General features: G+C 41.7%; 1 protein-coding gene across 1 annotated transcript in view; it reads left to right on the forward strand.

The window, feature by feature from the left end:
- Window positions 1-8,203: 8,203 nt before the first annotated feature.
- CEP120 (centrosomal protein 120) overlaps window positions 8,204-21,737 on the forward strand; it is a 44,982-nt gene continuing 31,448 nt past the window's right edge. Inside the window, exons 1-9 of the mRNA XM_005432988.4 lie at window positions 8,204-8,419; window positions 9,940-10,096; window positions 11,000-11,114; window positions 13,692-13,833; window positions 15,920-16,068; window positions 17,263-17,460; window positions 19,469-19,690; window positions 19,952-20,156; window positions 21,176-21,286. Coding sequence (XP_005433045.2) covers window positions 8,368-8,419; window positions 9,940-10,096; window positions 11,000-11,114; window positions 13,692-13,833; window positions 15,920-16,068; window positions 17,263-17,460; window positions 19,469-19,690; window positions 19,952-20,156; window positions 21,176-21,286 — 1,351 coding nt within the window. The 5' untranslated portion in view covers window positions 8,204-8,367. The remainder of the gene's footprint in view (window positions 8,420-9,939; window positions 10,097-10,999; window positions 11,115-13,691; window positions 13,834-15,919; window positions 16,069-17,262; window positions 17,461-19,468; window positions 19,691-19,951; window positions 20,157-21,175; window positions 21,287-21,737) is intronic.

Below are 21,737 nucleotides of genomic sequence, written 5' to 3' on the forward strand. Positions count from 1 at the left end.
AGCAACATTTTCCCCTTCTTTAATAAGTTATCCCAGAGGTGCTACCACCATCACTGGGGGGCTCAGCCTTGGCCAGCGGTGGGTCTGTCTTGGAGCTGTCTGGCCTTGGCTCTATCAGACATGGGGGAAGCTTCTATCAGCTTCCCACAGAAGCCACCTCTGTAGCCCCCCTGCTACCAAAACCTTGCCATGCAAACCCAGTACAAGTTTTGTTGCTGTCATTGAGAGCACAATTCATGACTAACTTTTATGTGAATTAGGAATTAGAATAAACTTTCTAGTGAGGTGTACACCATTTGGTTACATGTACTACTTCTGTCAGTGGAGAAGAAATAATCTTTTCCTACTTATTCTGAAGAAATATATTTCACAATTTGGTTCTCCCTTTTCCAGAAGAATAAAGGTTTAAATAAAATAAAATAAAATAAAATAAAATAAAATAAATAAAATAAAATAAATAGATGTTTAAAAAACTTCCAGCTGCCCCTCTTCTTAAATTTAAATTTCCTCTGTTTAAATGATGGTTTTTCTCTTCCTGAACATGCCAATTCTAAATTTTGCCTTAAAGATAGTATTTGATAACCTTCTCTCAAATTTAACCTCTGTATAAAGTATGCTCTTACTGAAGTTCTGCTTTATGGTAGAACAAATAAAATGTTTACAATTACTTCCAAAGTATTCCAAAGTGTAAGTAAATGACTGCAAGATGAGTAATTCAAGTTCTCCTTTTAGAAAACACATTACATTTATGTGCAATTTAAATCCCTACTACGAAGGGATACAGTTATTTACAACACTCTGTGCATGAACAATCTGCAAGTGTTAAAAAGAGATACAAGACAGTTAAAAGGACAAGTAAATACATGATAGAATCATAGAATCATTTAGGTTGGAAAAGACGTTTAAGATCATCAAGTCCAACCATTAACCTAAAAATGCCAAGTCCACCACTAAAACTATTCTAATTAATAGCTACCCTAAGGTTATTCATTAATTGATTTGGAAACAAGTATGATCCATTTTGAAGTGAAAATACCGGAAACATGAAGTTAAAAGCACCACTCACTTTTTTAAATGGGGATTACATTTATAGAACCCCTTCCGACACAAATAATGAATGAAACAATACAAGCCTCCAAGCAGAAAGATCTTCAGGACTAAAATACCATGAAACAAGATGCCTGGAGAGGATAATTCGTTGCTGTTTGAATTGTATATGACCTGTTCTCAGCTACACACATGACAATGCCATTCTAGCTTGCTAGAGGTGGCAAGGGAGAATCTCTAAAGCTGTTGCAACATGCTGTGAAACCCCAGTAATGCCATACTACAGCCAACTGACTGCTCATCTGATTTGTAATAGGAAATACAGTGTTCTCACTTTCAGCAAACTAATAGAAGGCATGCTGATGAGAAAGGACTGGTTGCCCTGAGTGGGGTCAACCTGCAAGCGATATAGAACACTCACCACACTCATCACCTTCTTGCCTTACATGAAAGCTCACCCCCTGGTATTTTAATATAAGCATACACTATTAAAAATAATTCCAAAGCAAACGTTGTCTGTATATATTCTTAAGGAGAGGGCCAAACATCTAAGACATGATAGCTGTAATAGTTAATGCCTTAATTTCGCTTGGCTACTAGAACGATGAAAGCCGTGTAGGAACAGATACCTAACATGTAGATGGAACACAATGATCAAAGATGTAATTTTAGTAGGAACAAGTCAATTCTTTTAGTTGTAATTTTTGACAGAATGCAACAAGTACAAATCTTTCAATGTTAATAGAAATAAATTTTAAAATACTTATTTAAGAGAATGAAGTAAAAAAGGTAGAGTAAATAACCTTGTAGAATGTGGCATAACTTAATATTTGAAAACGAAGTTAATGTGGCATCAATGCAAAGTGAAGCTGGGATTGAAAACAGCCATGCCAAGGAAAATCGGTTAATGATTATGAAGAACTGTTATAACATAATAAGCATAAAACCAACTAATTTTGACTAAAGCACTTAAAAATGGTAGTCATAATTCATTAATTCAATAATTAGTTTAACCATTGGCTGTATGAAAAAAAATTTCATAACTGATGCTAGCCTAAATATCGTACCTAATACTCACTACTTGATTTGCTTTTATAAGCTACCTTATCATTTGTATATACATAATTCTAGTTATATAGTTTCCTTAGAGATGTGTGATAAGTGAAGATAGTAATGAAACACAAGATACTAGACAAACTCTACTTCACAGAAATTGGATTATAAATTCACAAACAAATCTTGAAACTGCTAGATTTCTAATTCAGTAGCTAAATAATGACATTAATTTGCCTAATGTGCAACAAACAAACTCAGAAAATGGAAAAACACATTGACTTTCATATAATGTTATACAACCTGACTGCAATTGAAACACAAGCTGTTTTATGAATGAAACTTCAATAGTTATTAGTGATGATTTTTTGACTGTTATATCCTGGAGGTTTTAAGTGTATATTTTTGAGATAGATTAAAAAACACCTCACAAATTATTTAAAAGGAGTGTACTGCATGGCAATAATATGTAAAATCTTATTAATATAATCATTGCCTTTGCACCGTTCTGTTTAGATGTCCTTCCAACTCTAATCTGTTTATTGAAGTCTGAGAGTCATTAGGTTGTCTGTTTGGGGTCAAAAAACACCTTCTGAAAAAGGCATAACAAATTTCAGGAAAGAAGATTTTACTGAACTGAAAGGAAAAATGAGTAAGATTTCTTTGGGAAACATATTTATTAGAAAAGTGGTTTAGGACAGTTTGTAGGTCCTAGAAGAAACTTCTTAAGAATGTACAGGTCAAGTAATCCAGTGCAAGGAATGGGAAGAATTGTTCTAACTAAATTAGCTCTTCCACTATTTACACTATTAAGGGGGAGTATGAGAAGCAGACAAAAATAGAAGACAGTATTAGAATCAAAGAACTATAGAATAATTTAGATTGGAAAAGGCCTTTAAGATCATAAAGTCCAAACATAAACCTAATACTACAAGTACACCACTAAACCATGTCCCTAAGTGCAAGTCTTTTTAATACCTGTAGGCATGGTGATTCAACCCCTTCCCTAGGCAGCCAGTGAAGAAGTTCTTCCTAATATCCCATCTAAACCTCAGGCCATTTCCTCTTGTCCTGTCACTTGTTACTTGGGAGGACAGCCACCTTGCTACAGCCTCTTTGCAGGGAGCTGTAGGGAGCGATAAGGTCACCCCTCGGCCTCCTTTTCTCCAGGCTAAAGGACCCTGGTTCCCTCAGCCGCTCCTCATCAGCCCTGTGCCCCAGCCCCTTCCCCAGCCCCGCTGCCCGTCTCTGGACACGCTCCAGCCCCTCTACGTCCCCCTTGCAGTGAGGGGCCCAGACCTGAACACAGGGTTTGAGGGGCGGCCTCAGCAGTGCCCAGGGCAGGGGGACGGTCACTGCCCTGGTCCTGCTGGCCACACTGCTGGGGACACCGGCCAGGACGCTGCTGGCCGCCTGGGCCCCCTGGGCACACTGCTGGCTCCTGCCCAGCCGGCCGTCACCCAGCACCCCCAGGCCCTTTCCCACCAGGCCCTTTCCAGCCGCTCTGCCCCAGCCTGTAGCGCTGCGTGGGGCTGGTGTGACCCAAGGGCAGGACCCGGCACTGAGCCCTGCTGAACCTCACACAACTGGCCTGGGCCCATCGCTCCAGCCTGCCCAGGTCCCTCTGCAGAGCCTCCTGCCCTCAGGCAGGTCAACACTTGCCCCCAGCCTGGTGCCATCTGCAAATTTCATGAGGGTGCACTTGATCCCCTTTTCCAGATCATCAATAAAGACATTAAACAGAACAGGCCCCAACACTGAGCCCTGGGGAACACCACCTGTGACCAGCTGCCAACTGGATGTAACCCCATTCCCCACCACTCTTCGGGTCCAGCCATCCAGCCAGTTTTTTACTCAGCGAGGAGTGCGCCCATCCATGGGCAGCCAGCTTCTCCAGGAGAATGTGGTGGGAAACTGTGTCAAAGGCTCAACTGAAGTCCAGGCAGACAACATCCACAGCCCTTCCCTCATGCACTGAGCCGCTCACCTTGTCACAGCAGGACAGCAGCAGGTTAGTCAAGCAGGACCTGCCTTTCACAAACCCCTGCTGGCTGGGCCTGATGCCCTGGTTGTCCTGTACGTGCTGTGTGATGGCACCCAGAATGATCTGCTCCATAACCTTCCCTGGCACCAGGGTCAGACCAACAGGGCTGTAGGTCCCTGGATCTTCCCAGCAGGACATCTTGTAGATGGGCATCATGTTTGCCCAGCCAACTGGGACCTCCCCGATATAACCAGGGCTGCAGATAAATGACTGAAAGTGGCTCAGTGAGCACTTCAGCCAGCTGCCTCAGTACCCTTGGGTGGATCCCATCCTGCCCCATAGACTTCTGTATGTCTAAGTGCTGTAGTAGGTCACTATCCATTTCCCCTTGGATTGTGGGGGCTCCATTCTGTTCCCTGTCCCTGTCTTTCCAGCTCAGGGGGACAGGTACCCCAAGAACAGCTGGTCCTTACTATTAAAGACTGAGGCAAAGGTGGCATTAAGTACCTCACTCTTTTCCTCAGCCTTTGTCACTATGCTTCCCCCAACATCCAACCAGGTATGGAGAGCCTCTGTTGCTCTCCATTTGTTGTTAACATATTCATAGCAACATTTTTTATTGTCTTTTTATGGCAGTAGCCAGATTAAGTTTCAGTTGGGCTTTGGCCCTTCTAATTTTCTCCCTGAAAAAACTCATGACATCCTTGTAGTCCTCCTGAGATGCCTGCCCCTTCTTCCCAAGGTCATAAACTCTCTTTTTTTTCCTCACTTCCAGCCAAAGCTCTCTGTTCAGCCAGGTTGCTGTTCTTCCCTGACAGCTCATCTTTCAGCATGTGGGGATAGCCTGCTCCTGCACCTTTACGATTTCCTTCTTGAGGAATGTCCAGCCTTACTGGTCCCCTTTGCCCTTCAGGACTGCCTCCCAAGGGACTCTGTCAACCAGGCTCCTCAACAGGCCAAAGTCAGCCCTCTGGAAGTCCAGGGTAGTGATTCTGTTGACCCCACTTCTTACTCCTCCAAAAATTGAAAACACTGTCATTTCATGATCACTGTGTCTGAGACAGCCTCCAACGATCACATCACCCCAAGTCCTTCTCTTTTCACAAACAGCAGGTCCAGTGGTGTGCCTTTCCTAGCTGGCTCACTCACCAGCTGTGTCAGGTAGTTATCTTCCATGTACTACAGGAACCTCCTAGACTGTTTCCTCTCTGCTGTATTGTATTCCCAGCAGACATCTGGTAAGCTCAAGTTCCCCACAAGAGCAAAGGCTACAGCTTGTGAGACTTCTCCCAGCTGCTTATAGAATATTTTGTCTGCCTTTTCATCCTGGTTGGGTGGTCTATAACAGACTCCTACCATGATACCTGCCTTATTGGCCTTTCCCCTGGCACTTACCCATAAACACTTGACCCTCTCATCACCATTGTCAAGCTCTAGACAGTCAAAACACTCCCTAACATATAGGGCTACCTTACTGCCTCTCCTTCCTTGCCTATCCCTTCTGAGTTTATAACCATCACTCCAGTTGTGTGAGATAGACCTCCCTAGCACACTTTCCGTCAAACATTGGCATGCCGCCCCTAGGTTTATCTCTAGCAAGCCTGTTTTTTCACTTTCACCCCCTTCAAATCTAATTTAAAACTCTTTCAATGAGCCCTGCTAACTCCCATACAAAGATCCTTTCCCCCCTTTAAGACAGGCATAACCCATCTGTCACCAGCAGGCCTGGTTTCATGTGGGCTGACACATGACCAAAACCCCCAAAATTCTGCCAGTGACACCATTCTTTAGAGTCATGTATTGATCTGCTAGGCCTTCCTGTTTCTTCCTTCACCACTCCCTGCAACTGGAAGGATAGAAAGGGTACACTTTGTGCTCCTGATCCCTTAACTGGTTGTCCCACAACGCTGAAGTCTTTTTTGACTGCCCTTAGACTTCTTATGCAACTTCATTGCTGCTTGTATGAAAAAGCAGTAATGGATAACAATCTGAGGGTTGTACCTCAGCCTTATGTGATGAGGAAGTTTCCTCATCACATCTTTAATCTGGGCCCCAGGGAGGCAGCAGACTTCTCTAACAAGCAGGTCCAGTCAGCATATTGGACCTTCTGTTCCCCTCAGAAGAGGGTGTCCTATGACAAAGACCCATCTCTTTATCTTTATGGAAGCAGTTTTAACAGAGGGCATAGGCTGACTTAACCTTGGCAACACCTCTGACCTAGATGAACCACTGTCCTTGTCATTGTTCATTTCCACTTCCACAGCAGGTTCCATATGTGCACCTATTATGCAAGGGCACCTGGGAAAGTGAGGTAGTCACAGAGAAGATGTTGTGCTATGCAGGAACTTGTCGCCGTTGCACCTATGCCTTAAGTCACCATGTCCTGCTGGATGAAGAGATAGGGAATGCACCATGTCATGTATCCTGTCTGCCTATTGCATCTGTCCCAGGGAAGACAGGGTGTGGTTCCAGTAGCCACTCACTCTCTCTTGCACTCCCTCATACTCTTCTCCTTACTGACCTCCTCTGTGAGCTTTGTCACTAAGCAGAGGAGTTCCTCTACCTGAGTGCACCTCCACAGTTGTGCTCACTGCTGCTGTCCTGTACTGGCATAAAGGTAGGGGACACCCTGCAGCCTGGCACCTGGGCAGGCAAATGCACAAGGTGAGATACAACTAGGCAAGACTATGAAAGCATAGTAAGAGAACAGTCTTTTGTGATGATAGGAAGATTAGAGAAAGACTTGGTGTACTACAAAACTAATGAAGCTGGTAAGACTAAGGAGGTCCTAATGTCTTCCTAATGTGTGTGTGTCCCCATATTTGGTGTTTGGTTTTGGTTTTTTTTTCTTTAAAATCTTTACTGGAAAAGGTTAATGGTGATGAGGCTCTTGGCACAGCTAATACCTGCAAGGTAACAATAAAAGCCAGGCTAGGGCTGGGAGAGGATATCCAATTTAATGGCTTGCTGTTGCCAAAATGGGAGACCTCAGGTGCTCTGCCACGTGTAGATACAAACACCCACACACCAGTGCTGCCGGCCATATGCTCTCACTCTTTTGTGCTGGCTCTGGCATTTGTCAGACCTTGCTCTGAACCAGTTCAGCTTGCTAAATGGTTAAAAAGCAAATCCAGGAGCAAGTTACAGTTACAAGAAGGGATTGTTTTCCTACCAAAAACAGAGAACATGCAGGAAAATACATAGTAAATCTGTTGTATAAAACACTAGGGCAGCACTCCCTTTAGTCTATCCACCTACAGACGCTGCCAATGAAGAAGGGTGAAGGGTAATGCAGAGTTCATAGAAGGGCAACGGACATTAATAAAGTAATGGAAAACGTGACTAACAGAGAACTCTAGAACTTGAGACTGTTTATTCAAAAAAGGACTGATGAGAAAAATGACAAGTCTTTATTCAAGTAAGCAATGCATAATAAAGCAAAAGTAATTAAAAATGGAAGAAGCCCGCTGGGAAGACTGTCACTCGAGGAAGACATGCAGTTAAGGCATACTTGTCATTTGGGATGTTGGGGGACATTAATTCCTGGTATTATTGCTTAACCGATTATTAATTCATACAAAGTTACACAAGCCGGCCGTGCTGGGTACTGCTGGAGCCGGACTCGCCCTGCGCGGCCCTGCCCTGCGGCCCGCCGCGGCGGGGCAGCACCAACGGCGCTTCGCAGTTCCGATGAACGGGATGTCCCTGAAGTAGCTGGTGTTTGCCAGCTGGCAGCGGCAGGCGCGGGCAGCAGCGCCGGTGCCATGTCTGTATCTTCACCTGCGCGTACGAGGTTGCCGGCCACTCTCTCTCGCGCCGCCCGTGCTGGGGCACCGCCGGTGACCCGCGCGCGCCAGGGGCCCGGTGCAGCGAGCACCGCAGCTGCCGGGCCTCCACACCCCACTTCCGACCGGCAGACAGGCAGCTGCCGCGCCCCACCCGCAGCCCCGGGGGCAGCCACGGCCCCAGCGGACCCCACCGCGGCTGCGGACGGCGGCGGGCTGCCAGAGCCCGCGGGGACGGGGCGGGACGGGGCGGGGCGGGGGGCGGGGCGGCGGCCGTGCCGCGGCAGCCCGCGCCGGAAGTGTCGCACCGCGCCGGGGCGGGGCCGCCGTTACCAGGCGGAAGCGCGGCGACGGGCGGGCGTTGGCGTTTAAAGGCTTGGAGGCGGTAAAAGGGCGGTGTGTGGCGGTAGGGCTGGTGCTGTTCCCGTTCCGTTCTCTCCTCTTCCTCTGGAACGACCGTGCTTCCCGGCTCCCGCAGCCCCCAGGTGCAGCGGGGAGATGGTCTCCAGAGCTGCCGACCGGCTGCTCATCGTCGTCTCCGTCCTGGAAGGTAAGCGGGGGGGTGGGAGGGGTCGCGGGCTCCCGGCTGCTGGCCGTCGTCTCCGTCCCGGACGGAAAGTGAGGGGTGATCGCTGCCTCTGGGGGGAAGAGGCGAGTGTCTCTGATGGCGTGAGCGGCATAAGCCAAGCTGCGCTTAGCAAATTGGTTGTATTAATGAATCTGTGGGCGTACATACCTTAAAGCCTGGCCAGGCTACCGCCGGTTTGTTTCTGGAGGTGTTCGCCCAAAACGGTACTTAAAAGTGAATCGTGAATGTATCCTTCCTTTCCTGAAGAAAAAATATTTTTTGCGTGGCAGAACTCGCGTAGCCTGTGCTGTTGTTTAAACCCCATATCGCTGGTATTCCCAGCGGGTGCAAGGAATCGTTTGCCGCTGCTCCCTCTGTATCGAGTTTGTATGTAGGCAGAGAGCCCCGCACCCTGTTAGTCCTCTCTCTAGCCCCTCCGTACGGGCCGTGGAGGCCCAGCTCTCCCTGGATGGCCGTGGAGCCCTTTCAGCTGTGCCACCCTTGAAGAAAGATTTGGACCAAAATGTTGGAGCCCAGCCGGTGTCTTAACGATGATGATCAGGATAGTTTCATGTGGCTGCCTCTCCTTCTTTTTTTAAAAGGTAGTATCCTGGTGGTTTTATCCCCTATTGGCAATCTACTGCAAGCTTTTTTTTTAGTGTTAACTTAAATACCTAGCTAGTAATTATTCTTTTTTTTTATTTCTACAGGTTACACTTACTGAGGTGTAATTAGTGTGTGAGTGTGGCGATGTTGTGTGGTTAGCTTTCCTGGTTCGGGTTGGGGTTTTTTGGTTGTGGTTGGGTTTTTTTCTGAAGTCTTTCTCTTTGTCAAGTGATTCCTATTGTCACTCTGGCCATTTATGTAGTTTGCCAAGGTAGCTTTAAAATAAGATCCTGTCCTCTGACATGCGTGTAGCTACACACACAATGTGGCATACGTAAGCTTTAAGTGTTGACTTCATTTTGTCATTTAAACTATTAATCAGAATATGGGATGATGCTGAACCCAGGACAAATCCTGTACAGTTTTAGGCATTCTTCTAATCTAGTACTGATTTTTCTGTAAGTAGTTGGAAAAACATCTTTCACTGCTTTCATTAAATTGTGATTTCCTGCTTTGGTGTGGGAAGGTGATAAAATCTCAAGTGGAGGCAAAATGTTCTGTCTCTGTCTCACCTGTTCATTTGATCTATTCTGATTCATAGGTTTCTCAGTATTATAATAGTTTCCTGGTTTCTTTCTGTCTTCTCTTCTGTCTTTGTTACTTAATATCTTGATATTTCTGGATACTTCACAAATAGTCTGTGTCATGTTATGATCTTCTTTCTTATTTCTGCATAATAGTAAGGCTTTTTTATTATATATGAAGAACATAGCTTTAGAATAAGCACCGAGAAGATGATATGAGAAATGTATTTTTATGTAATTGGTTTGTGGCATAAATCTGAGCTCCCACTTCATTTTTTAGTGATGGCAAGTGGCAATTACTCTTTTTTACAGGGCGCTATTTTCCAAAACGACCCAAGCACATGCTTATAGTTGAAGCAAAATTTGATGGTGAACAGTTGGCTACTGATCCCATAAAGCATACCGATCAGCCAGAGTTTGCTACAGAATTGGCTTGGGAACTTGATAGGAAAGCGCTTCATCAGCACAGGTAACACTAGAAAGTTAAGTCTAGTTTGGAGATAGTATTTGACTCTCTTGTCTTCAGAGGTACTGAAATACAATTTTTGTGTTGCTGTCATCTGAATATTTTTTTTTTAGAAACTGTTTTTTACTTGTGAACTGATTTACCATAATGTTGCCGTAAGAAACAGAACTAGCATGTGGCAAGATAGGTGATGTTTAAAAATTCTAAAGTGTTTTTACACTAGTGAAAGAAACCAAAGAACTCACAGCAAATGAATAATGCTATAGTTCAAGCTTTTTTATGTATACTGTGACACAGAATTAACTTCAAGCCTGAAAAGTCTATGTAAAGTGTTTTTGAAAATGTCAAATAGCAGACCTCAGAAATTGAGTAAGGCTTCAATAACTGTCATTTGGTTTTGATTTATTATTGTATTTTATCTATTTTCAAACATGTTAAAAAGGCTGTATTTTCTTTCATGCTTGATGAGAGAAAAATGTCTCAACATACCTTATGCTAGACACCTTGCCTATGCGTCCAAGTGGTGATAGGTGCTTTACCCAAAAATCTTTTGCATAAGTACTGTTTATAAGATACCTTCACAAGTGACATTCCCGTTTCATGTGAGGTGCAGTTCTTATTTCTTGTATGTGGATGAGACTGAATTTGTCAGTAACATCTTTTTAATAGCACTTGAGGCTCTGTGAGACTCACGTACACTCCTCTTGCAACATTAATCCACCTGTTTCTCTCGCAAAATGATGATTTTTTTAGACCTTCAATTAAAAACTCTGTTTCTGACCTACTAAAACTAGTTATGTAACAAACTTTGTATCATTGATATGCTTGAAACTTACAAATTATTTTTGTGAACTAATTGCAGAGATAAATTTTACATTTTGGATTTCAACTGAGTTGTTCTTTCAGGCTGCAGCGAACACCTATTAAACTCCAGTGTTTTGCATTGGATCCTGTATCATCAGCTAAAGAGAATATAGGCTATATAGTACTTGATTTAAGGGCTGTGCAGGAAAAGAAACAGGTATGTTATGGATTATAAAGCTTTAGAAAGTTATTTTGACAACACTACTGTTGAAGATAGTAGGATTTGAATTAAGGCACAGGCAAAATTTTCAAGTATGGCTCCTAGCTGATCACATGCTTATTTTTCTTAGTGATGTCTTGACTCTGTATAAGAACATGGACAAATGAGAATACTTTTGTATTAATCTTGCACTTCTGAATTTGAGAATTAAAACACTTTTAAGCAATTCCGTGATTTAATTGCCTGAAAAAAATTATCAAAGCAATTGATTTTGAGCAATTGAATTGAGTCTTCATAATCCAATCAAGTCTTAAGGGTTTTTTAATCAGCCTCTGTGGAGGATGTGTTAGGTGATCAGAAGTTCTAGCCCCTTAACACAGCATAAATGTAATATAATTTTTTATATGAATTTAATCAAAATTCTATGTTATGCTTGGTCAAAACAAAAATGAGGCCTGTTTGGAATTAAATCTTGTGAGGGAGGTCAAGGACAAGAAGGGCTTTGTCAAGTACATAAGCAGGAGAAGGATGACTATGGAAAATGGGGACCTGCTGCTAAATGAAGTGGGTGCCCTGGTGACAGAGGACGCAGAGAAGGCAGAGTTACTGAATGGCCTCTTTGCTTCAGTCTTTACCACCAAGGCCAGCCCCCAGGAATCCCAGACCTTGGAGGCAAGAGAGGAAGTCTGGAGAAAGGTGGACTTTCCCCTGGCTGAGGGGGATCACGTTAGAGATCACTTAAGCAAACCTGACACCCACAGATCCACAGGCCCTGATGGGATGAGTGCTGAGGGAGCTGGCAGATGTTACTGTTGAGCCACTCTCCATCACCTTTGAAAGGTCATGGAGGGCAGGAGAAGTGCCTGAGGACTGGAGGAAAGCCAGTATAACTCCAGCCTTCAAAAAGGGCAGGAAGGAGTTCCCAGGAAACTGCGATCTGGTCTGCCTCACCTCCATCCCTGGAAAGGTGACGGAACAGCTCATCCTGGGGGTCATATCAAAGCATGGGGAGGAAAAGAGGGTTATCAGGAGTAGTCAACATGGACTCACCAAGGGGAAATCATGCCTGACCAACGTGACAGCCTTCTGTGATGGAATGGCTGGCTGGGTAGATGAGGGGAGAGCGGTGGATGCTGTCTGCCTTGACCTCAGCAAGGCTTTGACAGTGTCTCCCTCAGTACACCCTCACAGGTAAGCTCCGACAGTGTGGGTTGGGTGAGTGGACAGGGCGGCGGATTGAGAACTGGCTGAATGACAGAGCTCAGGGGGCTGTGACCAGCAGCACAGAGCCTGGCTGGGGGCCTGTAGCTCGTGGTGTTCCCCAGGGGTCAGTTCTGGGTCCAGTCCTGTTCAACTCATTCATCAGTGACCTGGATGAGGGGACAGAGCGCACCCTCAGCAAGCTGCTGATGACACAGAACCCGGAGGAGTGGCTGATGCACCAGAGGCTGCGCTGCCATTCAGGGAGACCTGGACAGGAGAGCTGGGTGGAGAGGGACCTCATGGAGTTCAGCATAGGCAAGTGCAGGGTCCTGCCCCTGGGGAGGGACAGCCCCAGGCACCAGCACAGGCTGGGGGTGCTGGTGGGCAGCAAGGTGCCCATGGGCCAGTAGTGTGCCCTGGTGGCCTGGAAGGCCAACAGGATCCTGGGGGGCATTAGGAAGACCATGGCCAGCAGGTTGAGGGAGGTGATCCTCCCCTTCTACTCTGCCCTGGTGAGGCCACATCTGGAGTGTCTCCAGTTCTGTGTTCCCCAGTTCAAGAGAGATGGAACTAATGGAGATGGTCCAGCAGAGGGACATCTCCTTTGTGAGGAAAGGCCAAAAGAGCTGAGTTTGTTTTACCTGGAGAAGAGAAGATGGGAGAGGGCATCTTACCAATGTCTACAAATATCTTAAGGGTGAGTGTCAAGAGGATGAGTCCAGGCTCTTTTCAGTGGCGCCCAGTGACAGGACAAGGGGCAATGGGCACAATCTGCAGCTCAGGAGGGTCCATCTGAATATGAGGAAGACCCTGAGGGTGACAGAGCACTGGAACAGGCTGCCCAGAGATGTGGCATCTCCTCTGGAGACATTCAAAACCCACTTGGCTGTGATTATGGGCAGCCTGCTGTAGGTGAACTTGCTTTAGTAGTGGGTTGTACTAGATGATCTCAAGAAGTCTTTTCTGACCCTGACCATTCTGTGATTCTGTGAACTCTGATATGGGTCACAACAGGACCCTGGTGTCTTCTTTTGACATCACACTTCTTAAGGATTTGTGATCCATATAATTTGCCTGTGCTCTTTCACTTGAGAGCTTGAAAAGATTTATGGCATATTTTTCTTGCTAACTCATTTACTGTATGAACCTGTGGAAAAGAGAATGTTCAGCTAGTCTTCCAGGAATCATTCTGTAAAATCCTTTTAGTATAACAGTGTACTTAAAATAGGCCAAATTTTTTGAAATAAAAACAAAGTTATTTTTCTATAGATAATGAAGTAGAAATGCTAGAATGAGTCTTAATTTTTCTGTAACAATGTTGTCTTCCTGGTTTTAAAATGTGTTTGGGTTTTATTATTTTTATTTATATAGGCACCAAAATGGTATCCTCTACTTAATAACAAGTACACAAAATTTAAGTCTGAAATACAAGTAGGTGTCATGTTGGAGACTGATTCAAAAGCACTGATCCATGGTTTTAAAGCGAAGGAGGCACCCCCTAGAGAAGGGAAGGGTAAGTAACACAGTAAGAATTTCTCTCACTTTGAACCAACAATGTTCTTGTGCCAGATGAACATATCACTTGTTGCAAATGTGGTCTTTGAAGTCTCCAAAGAATTTTAGTTTTGTAGTATTACAGATGCAAATCCTTTACAGCTAAAGACCTTGTGATAATAACTTAGCAAGAGCATTTTACTGTGGTAACTGACTTCCAGGTGGACAGGGTTGGAAACCAACTGATCTTTAAAATTGGAACTGCGGATTCGTAGTTGACTCCTATGGGCATTTTACTCATATTTCAGGGATTTAGGAAGTTCTGTATTGAAAGGAGTTTCTTTACAGAATGCAATTTCAGTAGTTTGGGCTCGGAGTTATAAAATAATACAGCATTTCACTTGTTGGGTAGGCTTCTCTTTTCTGATGCATTTTTAATCTAATATAGTACTTGGGTCGTGTTCTGTTGATAAGTTTTTGTGGTAACATCTGCTTTAACTGTTGGAACTCATTCCATTTCTGGATTCCCTTATACATTCCTCTCAAGTAATTAGTGAAGTGTGTAAAAAATCTATTAGAACTCAAATGTTAATGCCAGTAGGTGTCTTTGCTGTGTTTTATAGAAATTTTTTTAATTAGGGATTCTTTAATGGAAGTTAGTAATTAAAAAAAAAAAACCACAGAACAAACTCTACCAAACATCAAACCCAAACCCTTAGCAGCTTGATTAAAAAACAAAAACCCAACTAAAACAACAGATTTACTTCTCCCCTCATCCCCACCCAAAAGCCTGTCTACTTAATCTTCAAAAACTGAGCCTCTGTTGCAGCTAGTGGATTTTCTCATACTTATCTTACTCATGTTCTTGCTCTGAGGGTAACTTTTTCCTAATTCTAAATACATCATCTGCTTATCATGATCTGTGGCTGTGGTTTTGTAAAAACAAAGTGGTCAGTAGTAGTGTTTTACAAGGTTTCTGGCCCAGACTTCAATGACTTGGCTGCATGGCAAGAGTGGTTAAGGCAATATTGAAGTCCCAGTGTAATCACTTAGCTTACTCTGTCCTTTCAGGTTTATGACAAAGCACAGGGAATTTTGCATGCTGTAAAATTTGTAAAGGAGGCAAGGAACTGTCTGCAAGCTTTCCTACCCCTCAAGGCACTCACAAAAAATACAAGAAGTCCCTTCTGCTTTCACCGAGGACTGTCTTCCACTTTATGCTTTCTGTGGAAATACTGATACAAACAAGTTTTATAGCTTTTCCCTTTCTTCTGTCATCTCAAGATTAGTTGATACTATATTTAGGCATGGAGGGAGACAAACGTTTAGAGTTTCACAGGTTTAAAGTTGATGTTCCAAGCACTGGGTATGACTAATCTAGACTACCCAGTTCTGGTCTAGTCAGATAGTTAAGGAGATGTTTTCCTTTTAGGTCAGTAAACAAAAAACCCCCCAAACCCCCAAAACCTCCAGAACCAAATGTATGAACCCTAAGTGGTTTAAAGTTTCCAGTGTTTGAAATAGAGCTTTTTTTGTTCACAACCAAAAGTGCTGTGTGATTGTTCCTATTTGGTTGAAATGCATTGAATTACTGATGCTATAGAGTAGAAACTAGTAAACCAGAACTTAGTGCTTAATGCATTGAAGACTTCAGATGAAAAATCTTTAAACATTCCAAAGGTCTGTGGAATGAGATGACATACTTTCAGCAGTTGAATGGGTGTCATATGCGGTTACTGTCTTGCATTTCCTTTAATGGGTAAAGAAACAACATGGTAGACTCTAACCTAATGAAATAAAGTTCCAGTCACTCTAATGTTACATATTGTAACTATAATTAAAAATATGCACTAGCATTCTATAGCATAGTGTTCAAAATAACATCTGTGCCCACAGAATAGGAATTAATATCAGATTATTTATTTTTAGCTATACCTGAGTATACTTAGGGACTTTTTTGTGTTAAAATGCTTTGGAACCAAGCATTGAGATCTTTATTTGTGATTTTTCTCTCCACATGTAGTTTTACCTTTAATTATTGTACAATTATATGATTCCTGCAGCAATAAATAAGATCACAAGTTCTTAACTTTCTTCTCTATTAGCACCTGCCCTTCTTTCTGGACTAGACCCTAAAAGTATTGTACCTGTCTTGAATGAAGAAGAGGGCTATCATCAAATTGGACCAGCAGAGTATTGCAGAGACTACTTTGTCTTGTCTGTAACCATTGTGTTTGCCACACAGTTGGAACAGGTTTGTTTCCTTGCTATGTGTAGTCGTTAAGAAGTACTATCCTATGTTTGTATTTTTGCCCTCCAGTGCCTTATTTCTAGTTAAGATTTTGTTATTGTCTTAAGTTTCTTGCAATAAATATCCTTGTCCCATGTTGAATTAATATACATTAATTTGAATTTTAAAACTGTCTGTAGTGCTTACATGTCAAATTAGATGAAAGATCAGAGTTCTTTGGAGCACTAAAATTGCGTTTACTTTAAATTATGCACTTTTATGAAATGCATACATTTTTATTACAATATAGTATTAAAAGTTTGTGTATGCGTTATATTAGTCTTCAATGTGGTGCCCATGTGCTGAAGTTCAAACAAGACAAAATACTTTTCTGATCCATAGGGTATATGAAACAGTAGAGTTTATAGGTTGCCTAAGGGAAGGACTTAAAAGCTTGGATGAAGTGCCGTGCTAATGTGATAATTTCAGCTTTAGACCTCAGCTTCTGTGTTTATACGGTACTACACTGATAAACTGATTTAAAAAATACGGGTATGCCTGATTTACTGTGAAAGTCATGACTCAAAGCCAGTGTGACTTTAACTGATCTATAACTCATAGTTTATGATAAACTCTCCCCAGGATTGTTTTATGTTTTTTGTCAGAGAAAATAATTTTCCATGTCAATTCAAGGGCCTTGTGAAGTAAGCTTACTGTGAACAGTCTGGGGTAGCTTGTGCCTTTTTAGGCATCGAACTCAACAGTTGCAGTGACTACAGGATGAAGTAGCTGTTTCTGGCTGTTCCAGTCTTCTATTAAATCACATAATTTATTATATAACTCAGTATCTAATCTACATTGCTTATTTACACTAGAAATACTTTGTGGAGAGGCTGCTTATTTCTGAGTACTTGTGCAGTGCTTGACGCTATTGAATATATAATGTCAGTTAGAGCCCTTGGTGCTGATAAATCTTAAAGGTAATTCAAAATGGGTCATTTAGCAAGTTACTGGTATGCTTGCATGTTTGTTTCATTCTGTTTGAGTACTAATGTAAGAGTTTTCTGTTTATTTTATGTGTGTACTGCAAGCTAGGATTTAGGTCATCTGCTCAGTAGTTTGAGATAAATTTAAGCTCTTTAATTCCCAAGGTAATGCTTAAGGATTACTGTAACTGTACAGTATGTGAAAAGATATTCTTTTCTGCATCATTTTCAGTTAGTTCCTAGTACTGTGAAGCTTCCTGAACAACAGCCTGTGTTTTTTTTCTACTACTCGTTACTGGGAAATGATGTCACAAATGAACCTTTCACTGACTTAATTAATCCAAACTTTGAGCCAGAAAGAGCTTCGGTTCGAATACGTAGTACAGCTGATGTCCTTCAAGTTTACCTTGGTGCACAGTCAAAATTGCAGGTAAGAAGTTTCTTCTCAAATGTGAATGAAAATAAGTAATGAAAATTAAAAAAATGGAATATGGCTCAGGCTGAAAACAGAAAACATTTCTCTTTCCAAAACCAGATTGTTTTACAGTGGTTTTGAGTCAATACAAATTGATTCTCTTGCTGGTATAAAGGAAACCCTAGCAGCCAGTTTCCCAGCTCAGATGGAGTGGCAGTAGTTTTAGTATGCTCCCTATAGTAAGTTAGGTTACATGACATTTCCAAAAAGCTAATGCAGCATTCTCAAGAGCTCTGAGTTCTAGGAGCTGCGCTGCAATCAGACCATCTGCAACCCACAAACCTACCTGTGATAACCTCACCCACACCAGCTGCTCACATCACTCTTGCTTAAGTTCTAAAATCACTGTCTACCACACTCTTCATGAATAATAAGGGAGGTCTGGCTTTTTCCTGCTCCTTAGCCAGATAGTATTTTTAAATACAGTACAGCCATATTTGGGCTGTTAAGGGATATAGCTTATCTTTAGCTATGTCTTTAGATGGGGGACATGGTTTAGTGGTGGAGTAGTGCTAAATTCACAGTTGGACTCTGATCTAAAGGGTCTTTTCCAACCTAAATGATTCCATGATTCTAAATATTGGGTAGTATTGAAAGCATTTATGGCAGTCTGTCTGGCTCACACTTAACTCATTACAAAACAAGACTATTTAGTTGAGAGTAGTATAGGGTTTTTAGTAACATAGCTGGTAAATGAGACAGTGTTATATGAGGTAGTCTTGGGTCTGGATCCTTTTCTTTGAGCTTGTTCAAACCATTCTACTTTTGTTATCCAGGTTAGTTTAAGAATCTTTCTGTCAAAATCTTAAATTGTTTCATCTGGTTTTTGTCTCAGCTTGCACTATTTTACTAATTACAGTTTTTGGAGAAAAATGCATTGATGTTTGGAATTTTTTCTTAGTCTATGGTCTTGAAACAAAGGATTTAATATAGCACATATATATACATACATTGAATTACATGTGTTTTGATTGTATTAAAGAATGCCTGTTTGAACAAGAGTTGTTGTGAGGTCAGAGCCACATCTCTATTTACAGTTTTCTTTCTCTGACTTCTCAGCTTCTTAAAATTTTGAATATAGGATTAGAGCACTGTATTATGATCCTTAATATTCAACATATTTTTTTCTGAAAATAAAGACTTGTATTTAAAGTTGTAAAAGGTGCTAGCTGCCAGACTAGGGTGGGTTGTGTGTATGTACATATTGTATGTGTGTATATGTACATACATATACACACACCTGGGGGTGTGTATTGGCAGCTGACACCTTTTAGTAGTAGAGCCTTCACTAAATGTAGTAATATTAAGGATCAGAGTACAGTGTTGTGATCTGCTAAAACAGAGCTGAGAGTGGCCCTTACTTGGGAAAGAGCAAATTGGTATGTAAGCTTTGAAGAGTAACTTTCACTGAGGAAAAAAATTCCTTTAGTGTGTGTTTTTTAAGATCCATCTTTTACTTAGGTATATAAATATTAAGCTGTGGAAAGAAGGAAGAGTTGAGTCAAAGTTTGAGACAAACTTTGTCAAAATTAAGAACACAATTACTTAATTCCAAAAATCCTTGCTGTTTAAGAGGTGTCTAAACATACACACAGAGGTTGAGCTTGCAAATAACTTTTTTCTTTACCTTGCAGTATATATGCTTGTACATTAAGGACAAGAATCTGTGCTGTGTTTAGAAGCCACAGGCTATTGAATTTGTCCTCCAGAACGGATGATCTGACAAGTCCTCAGAAGGACAGTGCAGTGATCGGCTATGTGCTAGCATGGGACTAATCCTACCTGCTTAATACTAAAATCTTATAGCTGTTCCTATACAGCACAAAACACTTCTCAAACAGGGACTACACTAGGGATGATCACTTATCTGTTGTATTTATGCCACCTTTAGTAGAGGGTGAACAGACAGTTCAAGTGGAAAGGCACATGCCAGTTACTTCATAGTGCTCTTGTATGTGTGCAGATCCATCTTTGCTGTGGGGACCAGTCTCTTGGAAGCACTGAAATACCTCTGTCTGGACTGCTGAAGAAAGGAAATGTGGAGATTGATCAACACCCTGTGGCAATAGAAGGAGCATTTGTCCTTGTCCCACCAAATAGAGCTAAACAGAAACTGCCACAGTTGCCTTTGGATATGGCTCCAGCTGTTGGAGTATCAGTAACTTTGCAAAGGGAGCTAGCCCAGGTATAGCTTACTTGTTTGTTTTTGGTTTAGACACAGTTGTGCAATTTCATGTTAAAAAAAAAAAAATGGTGTTTCTAAGTTGTATTTATCTCTTCAGTATGTAAATTAAAGCCTGAAAGATTAAGTTGCCTTATATGAATAAACCTTTCACTGCTTCATTTTTCTATGTCAGTAAAAAAAATCTCAAACTATAAAAACGTTGTAGACAGAATTTTTCAGTGCAAGCTGTGATCAATAAGAAAACTATATTGCTTCATTCAGCCTTTGATGCCCTTAAATGCTCCAACTGAACCGAAACAACTACAGGAGAAGGTTCTTTCACCTGTTAGTGGAAAAACGGAGGTCCTGCAGCAGAGATCCCAGAATGTTGTGCCTCAGGCTGACCCCTCTTCAACAGAAGATGAAGCAACAGAAAGTGAAGTGGAAAGTCTTAAGTGTGAAAAAGGCCCAATACTAAAGAAGCAGGGTATGTGGTATATAATCTTTTCTTCCCCAGTTGTCAAGTGTGGTCTTGGATCACATGCTATTAATTTGCAATGATAAGGCAAATAATAATTACTTAAAAACAAGTACAAGAGGAGAATAAATGCTGTAATTTGAACATGGTTGTTGAAAACACTTGGAAGAGCAAGAATGGGGATTTGGTGGTGTGTAGGTTACAAGTCATGTGGATGGTCATCAGCTTGTAAAATAATACCAGAAATGTTTGGAATTCTCTGAATTTTGAGAGTGGGAAGGTTCAGTATGACACCCATAGAGAAACTGACTTACTCAATGAGGAGATGAAATGATCCTAATGTTCATATTGATTAAATAGAAAGGCAGGGGAAATGTGGGGTTCTTAAGATTTCTAAGGAATTTACTATGTGAATAATCAATTGAGAAAACAAGTGTTTGTACTGTACAGATTCCCGGACAAAATGAAGCAGCTGGGTTTTTTGTTTGGTTTTGCATTATCTTTTTATAGGGACTTGGTAGCCCACATAGCTTTCTAAGACTTACCTTGTTTTTGATTTGAGGGCTGGTTTGGGGAGAAGTTGAAGAGGAACAGAGATGAGAGAGGAAGAAATACTATAAGGATAGGGTAAAGCTCATAAGAAAGAATGTTAGTTTGCTAAACATTACTGAACATGCATAATATTAAGAGATAATAAATGAATAAAGCCCAATAATGATTTTTCTTATGATAGTTGTATTACTGTTTTGTTGACATTGGTCCTAAAGACCCAGTTCTGTAGAGGAAAATCTTTGTCCTAGAATGTGCTCTCAGGATTTGTCTGCTAATTCAGCCAAATTTGCCTTTAATCCTAACTGATTTATTTAAGCAAGGATTAAGTCGTTTTTTATGGAACTTAGCAAGAAAAAGTATTGTGAATCCAGCAGCTAGTTTGAATCTGTGGTTAAGAAATCTATGGGTTTTTTAATAGTAATAATTTTATAACTCTCTTTTGGTAAGACACAAAACATATCACATCTGTCTTTCAGGGCCGGTGGGTGAGTCCTCACAAGAGGTTAACAAACAGCATACTGAAGAGCTTCCAGTTTTTACATCACAGAGCAGAGCAAAGTCACCTTTGTCACATGTCCAAAATTCCAGTAAGGCAAAATTTATCAAATTCAGTACACTGAATGAAATATGAATATAATATGAACTGAAGTGAATTTTAACAGTAGCCTGTACACAATTTTTGTTCTCTTGTCTGTGGCCTTAAGCTTCTATTCAGCAATTTCATTGCACCAAGCAATTTAGTGACATTTTATCTGAATCACTAATAATGATTTTATTCCTATGTTACGCTTACTAGCTGATGCTGAAGTAGTATTGAACTTTTATTTTTTGTATTTTTTCTGTTAATGCAAACAAAACACTCAAAACAAGCAGAAAATAGATTAAGTCAATGCTAGCAATGATGTGTTTCTTTAAAAATGAGAGAAATGGAAACGTTTTAGGTAATTATGAAGAAAGAGGATCAGAACAACTAACACAAAAGGCAGTTGAGTTCTCTGACAGTTTCTTTACCTCTTTCTCTGCTTTATTTTCTTAAAA

This window comes from Falco cherrug, chromosome Z (genome assembly GCF_023634085.1).
Source record: "Falco cherrug isolate bFalChe1 chromosome Z, bFalChe1.pri, whole genome shotgun sequence".
Classification (NCBI taxonomy): domain Eukaryota; kingdom Metazoa; phylum Chordata; class Aves; order Falconiformes; family Falconidae; genus Falco; species Falco cherrug.